The 20,706-nt window shown below is 38.6% G+C and overlaps 2 protein-coding genes across 3 annotated transcripts in view; one reads left to right on the forward strand and one right to left on the reverse strand.

The window, feature by feature from the left end:
- PPFIBP2 (PPFIB scaffold protein 2) overlaps positions 1 to 9,133 on the forward strand; it is a 66,588-nt gene extending 57,455 nt beyond the window's left edge. Inside the window, exons 17-27 of the mRNA XM_088525907.1 lie at positions 1,248 to 1,386; positions 1,964 to 2,092; positions 2,492 to 2,642; positions 2,822 to 2,933; positions 3,054 to 3,142; positions 4,042 to 4,164; positions 4,823 to 4,948; positions 5,628 to 5,816; positions 6,137 to 6,316; positions 7,864 to 7,929; positions 8,592 to 9,133. Coding sequence (XP_088382033.1) covers positions 1,248 to 1,386; positions 1,964 to 2,092; positions 2,492 to 2,642; positions 2,822 to 2,933; positions 3,054 to 3,142; positions 4,042 to 4,164; positions 4,823 to 4,948; positions 5,628 to 5,816; positions 6,137 to 6,316; positions 7,864 to 7,929; positions 8,592 to 8,663 — 1,376 coding nt within the window. The 3' untranslated portion in view covers positions 8,664 to 9,133. The remainder of the gene's footprint in view (positions 1 to 1,247; positions 1,387 to 1,963; positions 2,093 to 2,491; positions 2,643 to 2,821; positions 2,934 to 3,053; positions 3,143 to 4,041; positions 4,165 to 4,822; positions 4,949 to 5,627; positions 5,817 to 6,136; positions 6,317 to 7,863; positions 7,930 to 8,591) is intronic.
- Positions 1,233 to 19,875, reverse strand: CYB5R2 (cytochrome b5 reductase 2). Of its 2 annotated transcripts, none has more exons than XM_088525905.1 (10): positions 19,842 to 19,875; positions 19,613 to 19,756; positions 19,186 to 19,258; positions 17,045 to 17,151; positions 15,665 to 15,794; positions 14,450 to 14,533; positions 13,725 to 13,810; positions 12,991 to 13,090; positions 12,199 to 12,386; positions 1,233 to 1,386 (listed from the first exon to the last, which is right to left on the reverse strand). In XM_088525905.1, exons 1-9 carry the CDS (start codon positions 19,854 to 19,856, stop codon positions 12,214 to 12,216), a joined length of 912 nt encoding a protein of 303 aa, XP_088382031.1. In that variant the 5' UTR covers positions 19,857 to 19,875; the 3' UTR covers positions 1,233 to 1,386; positions 12,199 to 12,213. The 2 variants fall into 2 exon arrangements, with proteins under 2 accessions (XP_088382031.1, XP_088382032.1); XM_088525906.1 differs by having other exon boundaries at positions 1,233 to 1,377; positions 12,185 to 12,386.
- Positions 19,876 to 20,706: the final 831 nt, after the last annotated feature.

Below are 20,706 nucleotides of genomic sequence, written 5' to 3' on the forward strand. Positions count from 1 at the left end.
TAATTCTTATTTTAGGCTCTGTGACTTATGAGAGTTGCTAGGTACGGTAGGTTCAAGAATTCAATAGGCTATGTGTTATGTAGGTATTTTTAAAAGTTCTTTTCTGATCACATCATTGGTGTTTCATTAATGGCCACACATCAAGGAGATTAGCCAAGGATGGTCAGTCTTCTAAAGGCAAAATGTTATTTTTCTATAAACAAGCAGTAAATCCATAAATACACTAAATATACAGATTTTTTTCATGTGGGAAGTTGGTCTGTGTGTCCAATACACTCATACTTTCATTCAATGAAATTTGATGTTGTATTAGACACTGATTCACTTGAGACTTTCTGTGGGTTTTATGGAACTATATGCTTAGTATATGCTGGAGTACATGCTTAGTATGTTAATGTCTAAGAACAGTGAAAAATATGAGAGATGATAATTTCTGGACTTTTTTTCTGAATTCTTGGGTTTCATGCACACCTGCGCATTCACTTCCATGTAAAGCATAACTGCTGCTTTTCTTTTTGTTTCTGCTTGTAATGCCTAGCTCACTTCTTTGCTCTTCTGTAACTTTATTTTGCTGGTGTTTTATGTCTTCTTTGCTTCATCTGGCTTACTGCCTCTTGGGATGACTGAAGATCGCATCAGGAGTGTCAGTGCACCAGTGCTAGGTATCGTATCCAAACACGGTGCTTATTCAACATAGATTTTGCTACTTATTTTTTCATTTCCTTTTTCTTCCTATCTCTTATAAAATACTAATTCTAAGTGGGCTACCAAGGTTGAATTCCTTAAGTGCAGTACTCAAAAGAAATACCTGCTTTTGTCTGCATCATTAGGATAAGATTGTTTTAGATACTTACTCCTGGTCTCATTCTGCTTTCACTGAACAGTGAAATTCCAGTGTTTTTGACAGAGTACTTTCAGTATTAAGAATAAGCAAGGCAAGAGCTAGTCCAGAGAATTGCACAAAAGCTCATTTATTTTTTTTTTCAGTCGCTTCCAGTTGTTTGCTTTCACTTGGTAAAAACAGGGTTATTTGAAACCTCCAATGAAAATAAATTCTCACTATTAATCAATATCAAGTACTGTATTTCATTTATCTGCAATTTAAAGATTTTAAAGTGAATGTTTTTATGCAAATCTGCTGGTCCAATGTCTTTATTTTATATTAAAAATTTGCTTCCCACATAACCTAATCATTTTGTATTTTGTTAATTATATAAAAAGTGACTATATTACTGTCCTTAACACAGGAGAAACAGAAACCGTGGATGGCACAGTAGTCCCGGACGACCTTTCACCTCTGTCTTCGGGCACAGATTCAGGTCCCCAATCTCCATTGTCTCCAGAAAACAGGAAGAGTCCAAAAGGGATCAAGAAGATCTGGGGAAAGTAAGATTTGGGATTTGTTTGTTTGTTTGTTGTTGTTGTTGTTTTTGTAGTTCCCCATCAAAGCATTAAAATGCTTTGAATAAATGAATCCAGTTGTCTACAATGTCTGAAGCAAGAATAAAGCAAATTTCAGGAGAAGCAGAGAAAAGAACAGTAGTACTAACAGTTGTGCTGCAGGAAAGAAAAAAATCCTCTGATTTCTTAATATAATGCCACCAGTTTCCTTAGTTATGAAAAAAAAAAAATGTAGTAAGTTGTTCATTATAGAAGTCAATTTTTAAAATGATGAGAGAAAAACAAGAAACCAAGGGGGTGAACTGAGTTTTTACTGTGTTCAGTTTATCTCCTTGAGGTCAGTGTCACTTGTGAGCCTAATCTCCACTGCGGATTCTTTGGATGGAAGGATCACATGAGACAGGATTTTCCTGCAGCTTGCTAGGCTACCACTTGAGTTAGCTGCATGGCACTTAGGGGAAGATCAATAAAGGTTTTAGTTGTCATTATAGTTTCCCTATGAAACAAAAAATGCTCCCAGTTGAAGGCTAATATTAATGTTTTGGCACTTCTGTCCTTAAAGAATAAGAAGAACTCAGTCGGGTAACTTTCCTGCAGACGATCTGGGCTTGGCAGAGTTTCGAAGAGGTGGTCTCCGCGCTACAGCTGGCCCTCGCTTATCCAGATCCAAGGAAACAAAAGGACAAAAAAGGTAAAGATTTGTTCTTTTCCTTGCACTAAGTAGTATATGATGCTGTTAAATATGTTGAACAGCAAGACCTTCCTGTTAACATAACTCATAACACACAGAATTTCATTATAGCTAGAAAGTCACTCTGTTAACAACAGGTATAGCAAGAAAGCTTAATCTCTTCTGTGAGAATATCTGTTCATGAGAAGAAAATCAGAGCAGTCCTATTAACAGGGCACTTCTAGCATAGCATTTACCACAAGAATGGTAGTTGACCATTGCTACTGCACAGACCAAAGCACGCCACAAAGTACCCTGTAGTTCTGTCTCTGGATATGATTATGTTTCCGGTAACTACCCCTTTTTTTTTTTTTTTTTTTTTTTTTCCCCTTTTGAGTTTCAAACACTTGTGCTTTTCAGTGACTGCAATGCCCCATTTGCTCAGTGGAGCACTGAAAGAGTCTGTAATTGGCTGGAGGACTTTGGTCTCGGTCAGTATGTCATTTTTGCACGGCAGTGGGTGAGTTCAGGCCATACGCTGTTAACTGCAACACCTCAGGACATGGAAAAGGTAATAATTAGTAATCATTTCTCTCAAGCAACCGTAGATGTTCATTCTGTACAGCCAAAGCTCTTCAAACATGTAGCTAAGTTCTGCCTTTTTGAAATACGTAGCATAACTTTTTGTAGATGTCTGATGAGGTGAAATGAGCTAGAGACAAGGCTAACTGTTTGCTACCGTTGTTATAGGAAATGGGAATAAAGCATCCACTGCACAGGAAGAAATTAGTTTTGGCAGTTAAATCAATAAATGCAAAACAAGATGAGAAGTCTGCACAACTAGATCATATCTGGGTGACACGTAAGTGTTTGAAGAATTGTGCAATTGCTTGGGAAGGGTTTGTCTATTCAGCTGCGGCGCAGGAATTAAATCCTTGCCCATGGATCAGAGCTGGTTTACACCCCATTCTTCTCTCTGCAGGATGGCTTGATGATATTGGTTTGCCTCAGTACAAAGATCAGTTCCATGAGTCCAGAGTTGATGGGAGAATGTTACAGTACCTAACAGTGGTAAGTGAAAAATATTTTTGCCCCTGTGTAACCAGACTCTGCACTGCAGAATGGGGAGAATTTTACTTGGAATGTGAACAGCTAAGGGATTTTTTTTGCAAGCTAAAAATGGTGGCATACTAATATAACTATATTTTAATTCCCATTTTTAATGCATCAGTACTATTCCAAAAAAAAGCAAAATAACTAATAAGGAGATGTTATAGCTGACTGCTGGGGCAGGGGCAGTGGGAACCCCTTTCACCATCGTACAATGCACTGAGTTCAGATAAAATTACCTACTTTATATGCATCTTCTGGAGTGTTTTGTTTTCCACAGTTAACAAGAAGATACAATAAGCTAAAGATGAGCAATAACTGCAGTAACCCGTAAAGCTGTGACCAAACTGGCAGCAAACCACACACATAGCTGCTGTGTTTTATTATGCGGTTGCCCTGTCTGGTTTGGATAATTAAATATTCAATTCTGTTCCTCTGCTATGAAAGCAGTGAATTGTTTAGTTTGATTCAGAAGCACAGCCTCATCTATTCTGTTTGGGGACTCTTTGCTCTAGAAGCACACTCCACACTTTGGTTTCAGGTTTGCACTGGCAGCTGCAGCGGTCTTACCTGCAGTATCTCGGCCAGACAGAAACAGTCCCTACTTTCTAACCATCTATGACACCACCCTCTCCCCCACTTTCTTGTTTTTTTGCAGAATAAGCTCTAACACTGCTTCAGGTTTCATCCAAAACATACTGTGGTGTGACTAAAAACAAACAAAAAAAATCTTGAAATTATAAACTGTGATTTCAGCTCAAGCGGTAGTTAGTGTGGTTTACGTAAAGCTGCACAGCAAGTTAAAAATCTTATTTCTTGGGGAAGGTACCTGCTTTAGTCTGTATTTGTGACTCTTACAGAATGACCTTCTCTTTCTGAAAGTCACCAGTCAGCTTCATCATCTGAGTATTAAATGTGCCATTCATGTGCTGCATGTGAACGGTTTCAACCCCCACTGTTTACGCAGGAGACCAGTTGATGAGGTAAGAGAATATTTAAGTAATTTAATCTAAACAAGCACCAATTATCCCATTCTAGCCAAGAGGACAGAAAATAACAATGAATATCAATACCCTAGTCACTGGATTATTATAATATAAATAGCCTCTAAAGCAATAGTTTGCTTTCCATCTCTGGCATGCAACACACTGATACCGAATCAACTCAGGTTGTAAGTGCTTGAGCCTCTTTTGGCTTGAACCTCATATGTTTCCCTTTAGAAATTATTTGTTCAATTTTATTCAACTTTTCAGAGAATATTTTGGAATGCTTTTTCTTCAGCTCTCTTGATTAAATTGTCAAAGATAAAAAGGTATTTGTCTTGGTCAGCATAGCTTATTTTTGGTCTTTATATTAAATGACTTAAATGATAATATTGCTTTTCTTCAAAAATGCTCTTTTTTTTCCTCTCTCATCTGCATCTGTATAACATCTAATTTCTACTGCTTGATGCAGAATAAAGGGTTTACTTTAAATATACCTACCATCTTAACAGAGGCTTTGAAGAAAAATTAGTATTACAGAAAGTGGGGAAATGGTGCTAACTAGGAAAGAGAACAGACAATGCATATATTTCTGAATAGTGTGAATGTGCACTGACAGAGCATATACTGTCATCATGCTTCCTGGTTATTTTTACAGAATAACGTTTCACCTTCAGAAGTAGTTCAGTGGTCGAATCACAGAGTGATGGAATGGCTCAGATCAGTTGATCTGGCAGAATATGCACCAAATCTTCGAGGAAGCGGAGTGCATGGTGGCCTCATTGTGAGAACTCTTAACATTTTACTGCATGCAAACTTAAAACTGACAGACTGTACTACAAAAAAATCTTTATTGTGTTTGCTTGTGTTTGCCAAGCATGAAAAAACAAATACAGACATTTTGCATGATCAGACCTTAAGACCCCCTGGATCTGATCTATGCCTATGAGAAAAGATCTGTTAAAACAGAATTATATAATTAAAGTTGAGAAGTTGTTCTATAAGGAATTTGCTTACTGATAAAGGATCCCCAAGGGTTTCTTGAAATAGCTTTAACAGAATTCTGAGCCAAAAGCCTGCCGCAGTAAATAACTGTCCTGAAGTCAGGCCAGCAATCAGGAATGAGAATTTCTTTGGCCTCAATACTAAGCTCCATGTAGCTATACTAAATTTCTGAAATACTGCGATTCCAGTGACGTGGATTTTTTTCAAAAATTAAATAGAAAAAACAGGTGTTCTGAAATAATAGAATAGAGCAATAGAGTCGTAAAATCATAGCAGAAAAATCTGAAAACAACTTTGTTCAGACAGTTGGAAAGCCAGTCTCTATTTTCATGCATTTTCCATTCATGGTCTTGCTAGTGAGTTATAAGAGATAATCTCTCTCATAAGCACTGTTAATGGTTTACCATTGTGACTATTTAAGCATATAAAAATTAAATCTTCTGACCTTGTTTTAATAGATTCTTGAACCTCGCTTCAATGGAGACACCCTGGCCATGCTGTTGAACATTCCACCTCAAAAGACCCTACTACGACGTCACCTAACCACCAATTTTAATGTATTAATTGGACCAGAGGCGCAACAAGAGAAGAGAGAAATAACAGAGTCACCGGCATACACACCTCTAACCACCACTGCCAAAGTTCGGGTAGAGTATGCTTTCTAAAATGGATATATTACACACACACACACACACACACACACACACACACACACACAACTCTTCCCTCTTTTTATAATATGGAAAGGGAAAGGTCAATTCTGAGAGAAATTTTAAATTTTGTTTTGCTCTGGATATCAAAATGTTCACTTATCTGTTAAAATTCCTAAATTGAAAACAATTAAATGTTTAGTTCAGAATCTACATACTTTAAGATAGAGTGGTAAATTAAAAAGGAGATGAAACTGAATGTTTAAAGGACGGCCACTTTTTTTCCGTCACTTAAACTTGTTGTTTTTCATTTTTAGCCAAAGAAACTTGGATTTTCACATTTTGGAAACTTAAGAAAAAAGAAATTTGATGAATCAACAGACTACATTTGTCCTATGGATACAAATCCAGGTGCTACCAATGGTACTCACAAGAACTATGGTGGATACAAAGGACTTACTCCATTCCCTGACAGGGAATTGGACAAGCTGGACCAGGTGGGACAAACAGACTGATGCCATTCTCATCTCATCCTCTCCATGCATTCACAAGCTTGCCAGTAACCTCGCGTTAGCACATGGCCCATCTGCATGAACTCATTGAGAAACTGTTGGCTATGGACACTTGAAACAGTTCTATACTAGGAAGGTCAGAGTAATTTTTTTAATCATCATAAGCAAAAACTCATCCATCTTCAAGCCCTTTTTCAGGAATATAACACCTTTACTACGAAGATCAGTGTATTTTGATAGCTAAGGTGGAGGCTGTGGTAAACAAGACTTGTGCTCCCTGTTTTCCTAATCTGAGAATGGCAGGCAACTTTTTTCTTTATGGGTGTTTTTAATGTAATAAATTCTCAGGCTAATTTGTATAGAGGTATCAAGTTATATATTGAAATACAACTGGAGTGTATATTTTCAATAGACATATTGATGCGCCCAACTGAATTCTTTCATTAAGTACAGTAGGAAATAATTATGCTTACACAGTATATATTAAAAATGCATCATTAATGAAAAATTAATAAAACAATACCTGAATAATTCAATTTTGTTATCCACTAGTGAAACTCTGTCTAGACATCATGCAGATAAATGGTGAAGACTAAAACCCATCAACCTTCATTCAAGTTTTCTGCCAATTTTTGTGTAAAGGGATGTAAACCCTGAAAAATGGAGCCCCTAGAGGCTTGTGTGAACGTTGTCCTATCTCCATAAACCGGAAGCAGTGACATAAAGCGGAATATGACATTTTAAATCTAAGGAGAGAAGGGTCACAAAATTTAAAAGACTAACCACGAAGGTCATTTTTTCATTTGCATGGTATATTGCATCTAACATGGCATTTGTATTCATTATCTAACCACTGCCTGTTTCAATGTACATCACAATAGTGAAATAAACTGCTGCTTCTAGAGACAGTACCAAACCCTGAGGGGATTGAACAGCCATACTATCCACCAGGATGGATGTCCAGTTACACAGCCTAGTGGTGTACATGCATGCATTAGCCTACGACTTACCGCGTGCAGGTCTGCAAGTTTAAGAAAAATACTGGATTTTTCATTTTGTCGGTAGCCTTTGGATACAGCATGACTTCTAAGCATGTGATAATGCAGTGAAACCACGATGCCCCTACAACTGATGATCTTTAATGTAAGAACTGGTAGGACTTTGTTACAAAAGACTTGTATCCTCTCTCTGAGAGGAATATCAAAAGTATCTAAGTGTTTCAAGCTCTGGATAATGATACTTTTCATTGATAATATCAGCTAAGCTATTTATTTTTTGCTGTGCATTAGATCTCCAATTTCACAGACTCTCTCTTTCTTACTCGGGTCTCTATACCCATCATAAATGCATTTTCACCTACTTTATAACATGGAGGCATTTTTGTTAGTATATAACTTTGAAATGTACAAAAATGGGCATTTTAAAAAGTAATTTCATGTGAATAGTCAAGAGATACCTCCTAAACATGCATGTAGCCGGAATAAAATTGCACATAACATCTAATTTGATCTAGTTACTGAATACTTTTACAGATGGAACATTCAGAAGGAACAGTAATGCAAATAGGGGCTCTTTCTCAAGGCATAAACAATCTTACGGTATGTACCAATTTGCTCTTGTTTCAAAGTCACAAACATGTTCTGCTAGAATCTTTCAGTAAGAATTGTTAATGGTGGTGCTTAAGAAAGAGTAAATAGGTCAGCATTCTTGTTACATCCCTTGTTATAACTTGGTTACACTGTCGCAGTCCAAAAAAACCTTTTTCACTTCTAATTTCCAGAAAGGTAAGAAATTTAGGCTCATTTTAATTGTTCATGAATGCTACTTGTCTCTCAGACTCAGTGACAGATCTTCATCCACTTAAACATTTGTAGCCAAATGCAAACAATGCTATTACTAATGTGTAATTTTTCAAGCATTTTTAGACTAGATGATACTTTGTATGAGCTAAAATACCATGAAAGAAATTGATTTCTGAATCAAAACAGCTGTTATTTAAAGTTAATTCACCAAAAGACATAATGAACAATTACATAACATAGCTGAGTCACATGTAACACAAAAATCTCTGTGAGAATTTCCTCAAGCTAATAATAGTTTCACTATTTTAGGCTGCATTCAAGAGATTTCCTTTAATTTTATGTGGCTCTAACCCCCTCTGTTGTGAATTATATCTCATTACAATCAAATTTCTTTAACAAAACTATAGCTATTTTAGCTGAATGTTCTTATTTGTTCCGATATTTTTGTGTTTTCTCAGAATATGTTAAGTCAAGATGAAATGCTGAATGACAACAGATTTTTAACGCCTACCTTTGAAGACTGGAGATGATGCTTCACCATGACCAACAGCACTAATACCTCATGCCTGTCCAGAGAGGTGGCCTGGAAAAGCTTGATGCTGTGGTACAGAAAAGCTTTAGCTCTTTTCTGCCCATGAGACTTAACATATAGCATCTAATATGGCTAATGTAGCAACACTTCACAGGTACTTTTCCTCCACACATTTTTCCATATTATGTAATCTGAAATGGGTGTTAGGAAAATGAAGTGATGCAAAATTCTTTCCTATCCAGAGTCTGGAAAGCCAGGTAAAATACGATACCCTTTTATTCCATCTTCTTTTACATGGTATGTTTATGTACAGTTATATGAAAGGTCTTCTATAATTTTGTATTTTTATAATTAACTTTCAATGCAGGAATCATTAGTGTTGTATCATGCAGGCTATCAGGGCCACTCAAATTCAGAGAGGTGCTAGAGAGTGCAGCTGTAATGGCTGCCACAGTCTGGCCAAAGACTCTTTCCTATAAAAGAATTTTAATTTTTTTTTTACTAGCATCTCTTTTTTATTAGTACACGTCCTGCCCTCTTTTTCTTTCTGAGTATAGTTTACAGAATATTCATCAAGCCCTTGATTTTATCAAAAAGAGGATGACTGTCATGTTCACAGATTGTTATCCAACTCGAAAGCTAAAAGGTACTGAACAAATGCAACAGGTAGTGTCATGTTAACTTTAGAACCACTTGGAAAACTGATGGACTGCAAAACTAGTTCTTCTTGGAAAGTACACTTTTTAATTGTGATTTTTTTCTTCCAATGAATATTAACATATCTCCGAAGAATGAGCAACTACTCATATACTAAGCTACCCTAAAATGTACATTTATAATATCAGAATGGTGTTCACCACTCTCCTGTGTAGTAAGCACAACAGAATTTGCAGCAGCATTGCTTATGTAACTAATAATAATTTTTTCTTTAACCAGAATAACTGAATAGGTTATTTCTGAATTTAAACATTTTGTCTAAAATGGTTTCTACTAAGGTACACGTACCAATATCAGGAGGCTCCTATGAGCCTTCCGAACAGTCAAAGCAGTGTTTTGTTTGTTTAGTTGTTTTTTTGTTGTTTTGGTTTTTTGTTTGTTTGTTTTTTAAAGTAGTCTGAGTCTAATATCTGGCTGGTATGAAACTGCACAGGTTCTTGGGAAGACTGCGATGATAATTAGCCTACTGTTTTTCCATAGTTATTACAAATTAGACATGACCACGAACCACCCTTGGGACTGGAGATAGCAGTTGAAATGCTCCACAACTTCTGTATTATTATAAATAAGACTGCTGGTATACTTCCAGTTCTCTTTTTAACTTTAGGTAGAGGTAGCTTTTCAGAGAGTACTGTGTTATTTAGCAATACGACAAAATATGCTATTATGCTGTGATGTGTAAAATGTGACTAGGTCAGGCTATGACCTTAATGAAACAAAAAATTATATTCTTAAAACACCGGCAAAATAGATTTGCTTTTCTACTGAGCTGGACAGCACTGCAGTTCTGCAATAGAAGGAAGCAAAGCCAGCGACTACTTACGTAGAGGAGCTTTCAAGGGTGCATGTGATTCCTTTCTGGTGTCAGTCACTCATGACACCGCTTTATAGGTGCGTGTCGAGTGTATCTTAGTAAGTAGGAAAAAAATCCAGAAAATAAATGTGCCTGACTGTACAGTAAAGAATAAGCACATGTATAGCTGCTTTGCGTTGAACTCTCCTTTCTGGCTGTAGGATATGAATATACACATTAAAATGGCCAGAGGGCACGTGGACTCCTAACCACAACCCTTTCCAGTAGGTGGGAAATCTCAGGTAGTGTTCAGGGTATGCAGCAGGGGCTATCAGGGGCACATTTTAAAGATAATTACCACACACTCTATCAATCTTTCATGACAGATCTTGCACTATAAGATCAGATTTTAAGAGTTAAAAACATTATTTTTTGTGTGATTTTTATTGTCCAAAGAGTTAGAATTAAGTCTGCTTTTTCACTGGAAGACGGAACAATAATTGAAAATCCATAAGAATCAGTCTATACATCAGCAGACTAAAAACATGTACTAAAAGGTCCTAAACGCACATGTCAATTACATCTCTAATCCATCAGTGCAATCACCACTAGATACCAGCTTGCATAGCTTGGGCATTTGAAATAATCTGTCAGGTTAATTTAGCAGCAGACTGATTTGAAGTACGATAAACGGAACGAGCTGCCTTTCTACCACGGGGATATTCCAAGCAGATTTGCAATTTCATTTGATGTATTTATAACTCACTGTGTCATTGTGATAACTTGGCTGTGAATATTCAATCTACACAATTTTTGAGTTGTTCCTTGTTATATAGTAAGAAATCTTAGTTAGCATAACACAAGAATAAAAAAAGTTTAATTTTTTAACTGTTAAAAATAAATTCTGGATGTTCCTCCATCTCTTGGCTGACTGTGTAATGATTCTAATGCAGAATGACTGCTTTCTTATGGGGGACAGAATCAGTCTGAACCTAAGCAGAAGCTGAATGCCACTGTTTGTCTTCACATTTTTGCTACAAAAGTACTTGATGTAGTACCAAACTATACCCCAAATTTTAACTGGTAAATTTTGCTGGTTTTGCTTCAGATGAATCAACATGATCTAACTAAATGCATGCTTTAGCATCTGAACAAACAAGCTTCCTCTCACAGGAGCCTTTTTTTCAGACCCTATGGCAAATGTAGGGTAAAATAATCCCCATGTATGAATGTGTTGTACTGCAGGTAGTGAACATGCACAATCAAATGCTATGTGGTAAAAACACTGAGATGAGGTGTTAGCAGTTAGCAGGAAGCAGCCCTGCTTTCTCCTAAGCAAAGGAAATCTCTGAAACTGCCCAAAGAAGCAAAAACTAGCCTTGTAAGGGAAAACATTCAAATGATGCAACATCCCTGGATATTTAAGCAGAAGGGATTGTTTAACTATCTAGGCGCTTTTACAGGCATAAATAAGACTGTCAAAAGATAGCATGAAATTATAGAGACTGCCTAAATAAATTCCACACTAAAGAAAATCTCCATTACCCTAACAATGCAATTCACAGCTGCCACAAATCTTGTTCAGGCACTTTTCAGTAATACACTGCAGCATCTTTCTTAGTCCCTGGCAAATAGCATTTAAAGAAAAAAAAAATTATTTTTTTCTTACTTTCACAGGGATGCAGTAAAGAATTAACTGTAGCGTGTCCTGTAGCCCAAATGTACTTTTACAACTCTTGTTCAAATTTCGTATCCAATTAACAAACCAATGGTTTTATCTTTTCCTACCTCTCAAATTCAACCTAGGAATTATCACAGAATGAGGGATGTAACATTTCATACTACCTTACAAAGTCAGTCTAAATTACTTGTACATAATTCAACATGATTTATGATTAATTAGTACTAAAACACTCAAAAGTTAATTATGTGGCTAAAATACAGAAACATAACTGAGGGAAAACACAGTTACATACCAGCTCTCCACATTGAAAATATGCAGTACTTACTTATGGAAAGGTAGCACATGACATCAGTGTTAATAAGCAAAGGTGCTGCTCTTGGGATAGCCTAGTTTGTCCAGGTTGGGCTGACATGCAAACTGAATCATGGGTGGTGGCCCACACATCAGGATGAGCGTCTCATTCCCAGGGGGAGGCAGGTGAGTTCTAATCATGTCTGCAGTGATGAAGCCTGAACTGTACTTCCACTCTGAAGCAAAGAAATTAAACTATGAATTAAACTATGTACAGTCTGAAGCTTATTCTTAAATGTGTGTATTGCATTCAAGAAGCAGGTGAAACATCAGTACAACTCTGCCACATTACTGCAAGCAGAAGGTTAAATCTCTCGCTGAGCTTCTCCCTCCATTTCCAGTTCAGTCAACAACAGACAATAGTGCTTTAACCCATATGCATGACAACTGTGTCTCATCAGAATCTAATCCAGCTCATGGAAAAGCACAAAGCTGTACATGTGATATTTTTCAAGTGTTAAGAAATTTAGTTAGACAAAATGTTGGCATAACTTGATTCAGCTCTGGGAAGGGAAAATTTGGGCTTTGGAAAGTCCAAAGCAGGACTGCAATCATATGCATCCAAAGATCCAGAGAGTATCATAGGTCTCATCCTCCCTGGAGAAGTTAATCATTAGGACTTCCTCTTTTAAGCTTTTGGTAGCGGTAAGGAGGAGCTTGTTGTTTTTAAAGATGGCATAAGACTAGGATATGTTGCAGTAACAGCCACTTGAACAGGAGTGAAACTGGTTTTCCCATAGTGAGGTGCAAAGGCGTTCCCAATGTGTAGCAGTAGCCTACCTTGTGGGGGTCTGTCCAGGGTATACCATAGTGTGAGCTGATCAGGATGCATCTTAGCGATGTCCTCTAGTTCATCTCTCAGTAATATGTCTTTTTCTGTCTGAAAAAAAGAGACAGTTATTTAGCTTCAAACTCTCTTGTGATGATGTCCTGTAATATAAGCTCACCTAGTAGTCAGCAAGAACAAATTCAATGATAGCTCATCCAAAGTGATTTTTTTTTTTTCCCCATTACACAATATGCTATAAATTTTGCTTGAAAATTCAGATTACAAGCTTTCTTCCCTATGAGAGAATGAGTGGATGGATAAGGATTTGTTCACATTATCTTTTCCAATAAGGCATTTAGGGGGAATACATGAAACCATGAGAAGCAATACTCAAAATAAATGAAAGAAAATGGTGGAAAACTACACCATATTTATAAAGGGCCTCACAGGTAATGTTACAATTCAGTTTCTCCTTCTCAAATCATTTTAACCCAAGACACTATAGTAAGCACTTATATGATAACCATTTCTTACCTTTCCCGCAATAACGATCATTTTAAATATACCATCTAAAATTTTGTCATAAATTAGTGAATATAGAGCTAGAGCTTTTTGAAGAATGCACTGCACACAGAGCAGTATTTTTTTTTTCTGGAGTTCAATGTGGTATCAGTTTCCAAAGTAAAACAGGCAGCAAAAAAGGGGTCCATTAAAGAAGGACAAACAAAAGATTCAGCACAGTCACCTGATTAGCAAAAAGAAGGCAACATTTTGTGGAGTCCTTAGGATCCTTTGTGATCTGCCGGATCAGCTGCAACATAGGTGTTATTCCTGTTCAGAATAAAGCAATTCAAAAACAACCATTAGCTTTGGCTCACACAAGGCTACAGTTTCAAATCTTACTGCTTCCTTTCTTCAGTGGGTGCATACTCTTTACAGGCTTACATACGTCTGAATGCCTAAGCCATGCCAGATGTAGAGGTTGGGGGGGGTGTTTTTATGGATAATTTTTAAAAAAAAAAAAACAGAAATTTGGGGCTTCCCTCTTCAGCATTCTTTATCAAACACAGTAACAGCAAAACACACTCCTAATTTTTTTTTCTTTGCTAAAGCTTAGAGAGGTGAAGTGACTCATCTAAGGGCACAGAGTAAATCAAGACTGAAAACTCTGTGCTACCTCCCTGCACTGAGCTCAGGCCACCGAAGTGCCCCAATATCACCAAACACTTCTGAAAAGAAATAAAAGCTCTATCCCCAATAGCTCAGGATTAAAGAGGGAGGAAATCCACTGGGCAATCAACTAACTCTTAAGCAACCTGACTTTGATTGAAGCATCAAATTCACGCAGCAGTGCAGGCAGTGATAGGGAACAGCTTAGTAACCAGGAAGGTGCTTGATGCTCCTCACAAATATCTATGAAGATCTTTTAATTCTCTAGTTCACTCTCCATATGATGAGCATAGTTTTTACCTGTTCCTCCAGCTATCATCCCAAGATGCTTTACAACCTTCTTCTGGGCTTCAGACTTCTTATCAGGCTTGATAAAAAACGTACCTGGAAGAAATATTCAAAACCTATAAGTAAATTAACATCTAAAGAAAAAAATAAAAAATAATTGAAAGCGTCCATGGGAATTAAACACTATAGCCTACCAATCAACTCACTAGGACAGAACTTCTGGGAGTGCTGAAAGCGCTCAGCATAGTGTTAAGTGCAAAGGGTAGAATCCACTTTATGTTTCTGTACGTGGCAATCCTAGCTTTGAACAACCAATTTACTCTTTCCCTGTTACCCACATGACATAAAATAGCCTCAAGAACTGGGTACGCTATTGCTTCAAAATGCTCAGTCTGTAATTCAGTTAATCTTCAGGAACTTTGGTGGCAAGCTTCATGAAATGTATCCTACATGGAACACAATTATCTTTTAAGAGACCTGTAACTAATAACAAGCTTCCCTAGCTACTTCATGGCAAGCGAAGCAGGAGACAAAGGAATGGATGTAAAACATGGATCACTAGTTTCCCCTGAAACCAGTAGGGGATTCAGTGTTTTTTTTTTTATTATAAAGATCTCAATTCAAAAAAGTAAAGCACTTACTTAATCCCTTGAAGTATGAAGTTTAAGTGCAAAAATCCTTCCTAAAAGATCAATGCAAAACTTTGGTCTTTTACATGTACCTTGAAAGAGGCTTACTTCGCCAAAGTAACTCTCTCCCAGTCAACAAAAAAACAGATTTAGTAATGAAACAGAGCTGGCTCACAAGCACCAGGTTGTTTAGTAACAAGGATGAGATTCCCAAAAGGACACTGTAGGCCACGATTTCCCTATCTTGAAGTGCATCTGAAACCTCTCTCTCCATTTAGCTATACCTGAGCTATTTCCAATGTATTCTTCTCAGTGATACGCAACAACTGATTGTTCAGATTTAATTATACTTCCCATGAATATTTCACAGGAGTGAAAGAACTAAAGGCACTTGTAGTCTCAGTACAAGTATGTACCACAAGTACTCTTTCTCATCATAACCAGTTGGTCATGATCAAGAGATATGGATTTTATTCCTTTCCATCTTGCCTCCCAAAAATTGTCTATGAAGTTATCAAGTTTTAAAAACACTTCTGAAAACAACGAATACTAGTTCCTCCCCTTGGCTCTTCCACCATCCAAATTTATGTCACAGTACCTGCCCCTTCATAAACAAGCAGCCCATTTGGCCCTCTGAAGTCAATAACATCCCCAATCTTCATGTTGTCTAAGTACTGGGACATCTTCCCACCTTCTGGGAACTTGGGATTCACATTTTTGTAGTAGACCTGTAAAAATAATAATTTCTATGATGTCAACCATTTCCTTTCCAGTAGGCAATACTACAAAACAAACTACAACAAACAAAAATACTTTGCAAGTCTGAAATTTGGGATTGAGATGATTCTCAACTCTGTTATCTGTCTATGCCTTGCAACAGGAAGGAACCAAAATAAGTAAAATGCTCATTCTTGGCATGTTTCTATGTCCTCCGCTAATAGCTAGGCTAAGAGGAGTCGGTGGGAGGCAGATTATGTAGAGACTATGCACTCATTTCACTATTCTTCCAGCAATAACTTTGTGTTACACCATTTCTCTAATCTCTCCTTCTGAAAATGGCATTGCTGCATCATGTAATACCCTTTTCACATTTCAAACTAGGTTAGAAATAGTAGGTAGTTATCAACAATTCATAATACCTGTTAACATGAGGAACACAGCACACAGAAAGAGAATGAAAAAAAAAAAAAAAACCCACAGATACAGTTGGGGGAAGAAAAAAGCCTAAGGACAAACTCCATCCTACAAAAGGATTAGGAAATCCATAAATCTTGGGATCTGATCATCCCACATTCTCTAGCTTAAACAATTTCCCCTGTATCTGTATTGCAAAGTATATAAACATGACATCTCAAATCCTACCTGGATGCCATCCTGTGCCACTTGCTCTAGGTGTCCCTGCTGGAGCAAGGCGGGTTGGACTGGATGATCTCTAGAGGTCCCTTCCAACCTCAACCCTTCTGTGATGTTGTGATGTTATTATCGAGAAATCATATTCAATTTATATTGCACCATTACTATCAATAATGGCATTAGCAGAACTTCTGAAACTTAGACATACAGCTGTAACCTGCCTAGTGTCAGGAAGATAGCAGGTCTCAGTGATCTGTTTCCTACTTTACAGCAACCTATTAGCAATAATTATTAGCAGCAGCACAGAGAGATTAACAGTGAGTGATTACTGTTTATTTTTTTGCCAGAAAAATATTAGGAAAGTTCCTGTAATACAGCTAAAGGAATGATTCCTTTCTCTATTTCCCTATCTCAGCTACCTCCTTGTAGCATGCAGCAGATTTACAAGACACAACTTGTTTTTCAAGTTCATGTATACGATGAAGCCCTATGTGAAAGATCAATCAAAAAAACTCTACATTTCACTGAAACAATATAGTTCCCTTTCCATGCAAAAATTATTTTGCACCTTTATATGTTCATCAAATCTAGCAATCTATCTGTATTAAAGGAAACAAAAATTTACCTTTATAATTAAATCAACATAACCTTTTGTCTCATCACTGGAAACAGGGGTATAGGCTCGGATCACCAGATTACCATTGATTTTTGCAGAGAGGTAAACATGTTGGCCTAGGGAGAAAGAATGAAATTTGATTATTATTATTTGATTTCATCCCCTGGTTTCAAGCTTTTTTCAGACCTAGAGGATAAGAAAAGGCTGAAAAAGGACAGGAAAAACAGGTATTTTAACATCTTAAACACAAGCAATGATGGGAAAATTCTTTACAATATAAAAGTTACATCAAATACCTATTCCGTTAGCCTCTGAATCTGCACAGAAAAAAAAAACTTTATGTAAATAGCTACACAATCCATGATTTATGAAAATCATCATAATCATAGTATATATCACACATGCAAGTGTACATGCTCCCCCTCCAAATAAGAGCCAAGGAGCTGATTCTTTTCTTCAATCATAACAAACTACTGAACTACATAGTACATCCCCCCTTATTTTTGTCCTAAGAGACATCAGCTGTGATCCAAAGGCTCCTATAGCTAAAAATAACAATAATTAAAAAAAAAATGTCTGGCATGATAAGTTTGGCTTTTCCCAACTGAGGTAGCCATATTGTTTTGTGTTTCCTTACTGTGTATTATGTATCAATACCAGACATGTATTGTTGAAAAAGCAATCTATTAATAACCATAACTTCTACACATTTTTCCAGTTTAAATAGCCAGTCAGTAGAAAGCACAAAACTTTCTAGAAATTAAACCATATAACAACCTTATAGCACCTACTTTGTGGGATTTTCTATTCTATAAATAGATTTGGTATTTAACTAATGAAAATGCAGGATTTGGATTAGTGCTGCTACCCAAACTGCTGAGCATCAGTCCAGTTCTTGGGTTTTTTGTTTGTTTGTTTGTTTTCCAGAAACAGTTTGATTTCTGTAACATGGGAAAACAGAGGAGCACTAGTATGTTACAGAATCATGGATAAGACACAAAAAAGTAGGAAATTTATAACAAAATAGTGATACAAAAAGCTTGTTATTCATTCACAAGCACTGTCTACACTTTGATCCTGGTAAAAAGCAGAAGGCTAAAATCCCCAGAGAGTAATCCGGCCTGTGGAAAGTTTCAGCATCTTATTCCTACATTCTTAAGAATAACCCTGGGACAAGTATGAACACGCACTATGGAGCACTTCTTATATTCATTTACTATTTATCTATTTACACAAGCAGCCCAATTACACTTTCTCTTGCAAGCCAGGAGGAAAGCCAGGCAGCCTGCAAGATGCACTCTCAGGGCAGAAACAGGACAAGCTGGATGCTTGCAATCAGCAAGCAAAGCTGTCAAGCGCAGTAAACAGACCTACATTATCTGCCAAATCCAGAGATCAAAAAGGGAGACTTGCTCCTACATAGATACATAGTTAATTTGAGGTCCAAGGTTCAGTGCCACCTGTTTTTCAGGACACAGGAAAGAAAACTCTGCCAATCCGTCTGAAATGAACTTAATGCTATAGAAAGCAAGCGAAAGTAGGAGGCATATATATATGCATATCTATCTATGCATGCAAAGGTTAAATGCATGCACATAAAATGCTTTGAATATTGAATATTGCAGGATCTTTTGCATAGAGTAATTGTATTTTCCCCATCGCTCTGCATACATTATTTATAAGCTTCCAAGATGGAAGAGTTGCTCTTTCTCATCTAAGGCTGCACAACTCACTACTGTAAGCATCTGTCAGGCATTCTAATTACTACAGCTAAGGCACAAAAACAACGGAGGGCACCAGAGACCAAAAATAGAATACAAATAAGCAGAATTAAAAACCTGAACAGACACCATCCCATTTGCATCCTGACTAGCTAGTAATTCAGGTCCCAGCTCAGCTTCACTACTCTGACTCCAAAACTGCATTACACAATTTAGCACAAGCATGAAATGCACACAAAAGATAATATGATCACAGCAAAATTTAGCATTTCTCTCTGGCACAGTAACTTTCAGATACAGTTTTTAACTCCCTGCTTTGCTGAGCACTAAATTCCCATCTTTCTTGGAGAAAAAAGTTAGAAAAACCAGACCTATGAAAAGAGGTAATAAATTCTGAAATCCTAAGTAGAGACATGGTTCAGTACCTACCTACAGGCAATCCCAATACATTATCTGAGGAAGGTAGCCCAAAACGGAATTTCTTAGTATCATGACTGATTTCCTAACAACAAAAAAAAAGAGACAAGGAGACACCGAATGAAGTCACTTCAAAAATGAATCTCAAAACCAACAGGACGTGCTTTTTCTTTCTTTTTTCCAGTGTCTGCAGAAGTTCAGCGCAGACCTACCTGCTTGCAGGGTCCCCACTGCCCCACGGGCAGCCACCTTTGAGGGCAAGGCGCCCTGAGCCTGCGACCAACGGCCGCCAACGGTCACCTCCCTCAGCCAACGGCCGCGCGAGCGACCCCCGCCAACCGCCGCCCGCCTCGGGCCAACGGTCGGCGCACGCCCCCCCACCCCGCCCCACCCCGCCCCGACCAACCGCCGCCGCCCCGGGCCAACGGTCGCGCGGCACCTCCTTGAGCAGCAGCGGCAGCGAGTACTTGGCTTGCGGGTCGCGCAGCGTGACCGGCGGTCGCTTCCTCCGCCCGGCGCCCCGAGCCAGCAGCAGCAAGGCAGACACCGCTGCCACCAGCACGGCGACGGCTACGGGCGTGACCTGCAAAAAAGCAGCAGCGGCGGCGGCGGTCAGGGGCGCTGGGGAAGAGGGACCCCCCCGTCCCTCTCCCCTCTCCGGCTCTCACCCCCAGCGCCTCCATGGCCGCGGCGCCGCTCCCGGTGCAGCCGCTCCCGGTGCAGCCGCCCCCGCAGCGGCGCCCGGGCCCGCCCCGGCCCGCCCCCTGCAAAGCTGCAAGACCCGGCGGCACAAAAAGGCGCCAACGCGGCGTCCTCGAGGCTGGTGGCTCGGCTCGCCAGCAGCCCGCAGGCTCCTACCTCAGCTCCCATCGCCTTCACGCCCGAGCAGCTGAAAAGCTCCGATGCAGCAGCTCTGCTCCAGCCCCTGCTCGCCACAGTCCGTCCTGTAAAAATATCCAAGTGGAAGCACTCCAGGTACAACCGCACACACCCCGCGAGTCAAACAGCACCGCTCACAACCAAGGAACAGGCTTGCATTCACGCTGCAAGCATGCTCAGATAAAACTGATTTTCATGCACAAACACGCTCCCTCTAGACTGCAAATCCTAATGAAAGACCACTAAGAATGCATGAAAAGCAAGAATAAAAGTAAGGCACGGACTGCAAAGCTTGGGCACCCAGGAGACGCAGCACTCACTGCCCTTTGATTTGCTGTATTGTCCCAGATTGCATGTTGCAGCCCAGTCCACAGTCCACGTTGCCAAATATCGGCAAACTGCCATTTCACAGTAAAATCAACTAGGGAAAGGGGGCAATAAATTATTTCCTATTTTCTTCTCCATCTGCTGGGCAAAAATTTTACATAGCGATAAACTATTGTACTAACATAACATTTGGTATCTATGGGGTCCCGATTGCTTTCACCACCAAAATGTGAGACTAAATATCACTATAGCATCTACAGACTGCAGAACAGGAGCCGAGAGTTGGCGACACACAGAAGCCAAGCACAAGTCTCTGAAGTCCAAGTA

Source organism: Tinamus guttatus, unplaced genomic scaffold (genome assembly GCF_059628265.1).
Source record: "Tinamus guttatus ecotype Peru unplaced genomic scaffold, ASM5962826v1 Tinamus_guttatus_pri_ptg000240l, whole genome shotgun sequence".
Taxonomy (NCBI): Eukaryota; Metazoa; Chordata; class Aves; order Tinamiformes; family Tinamidae; genus Tinamus; species Tinamus guttatus.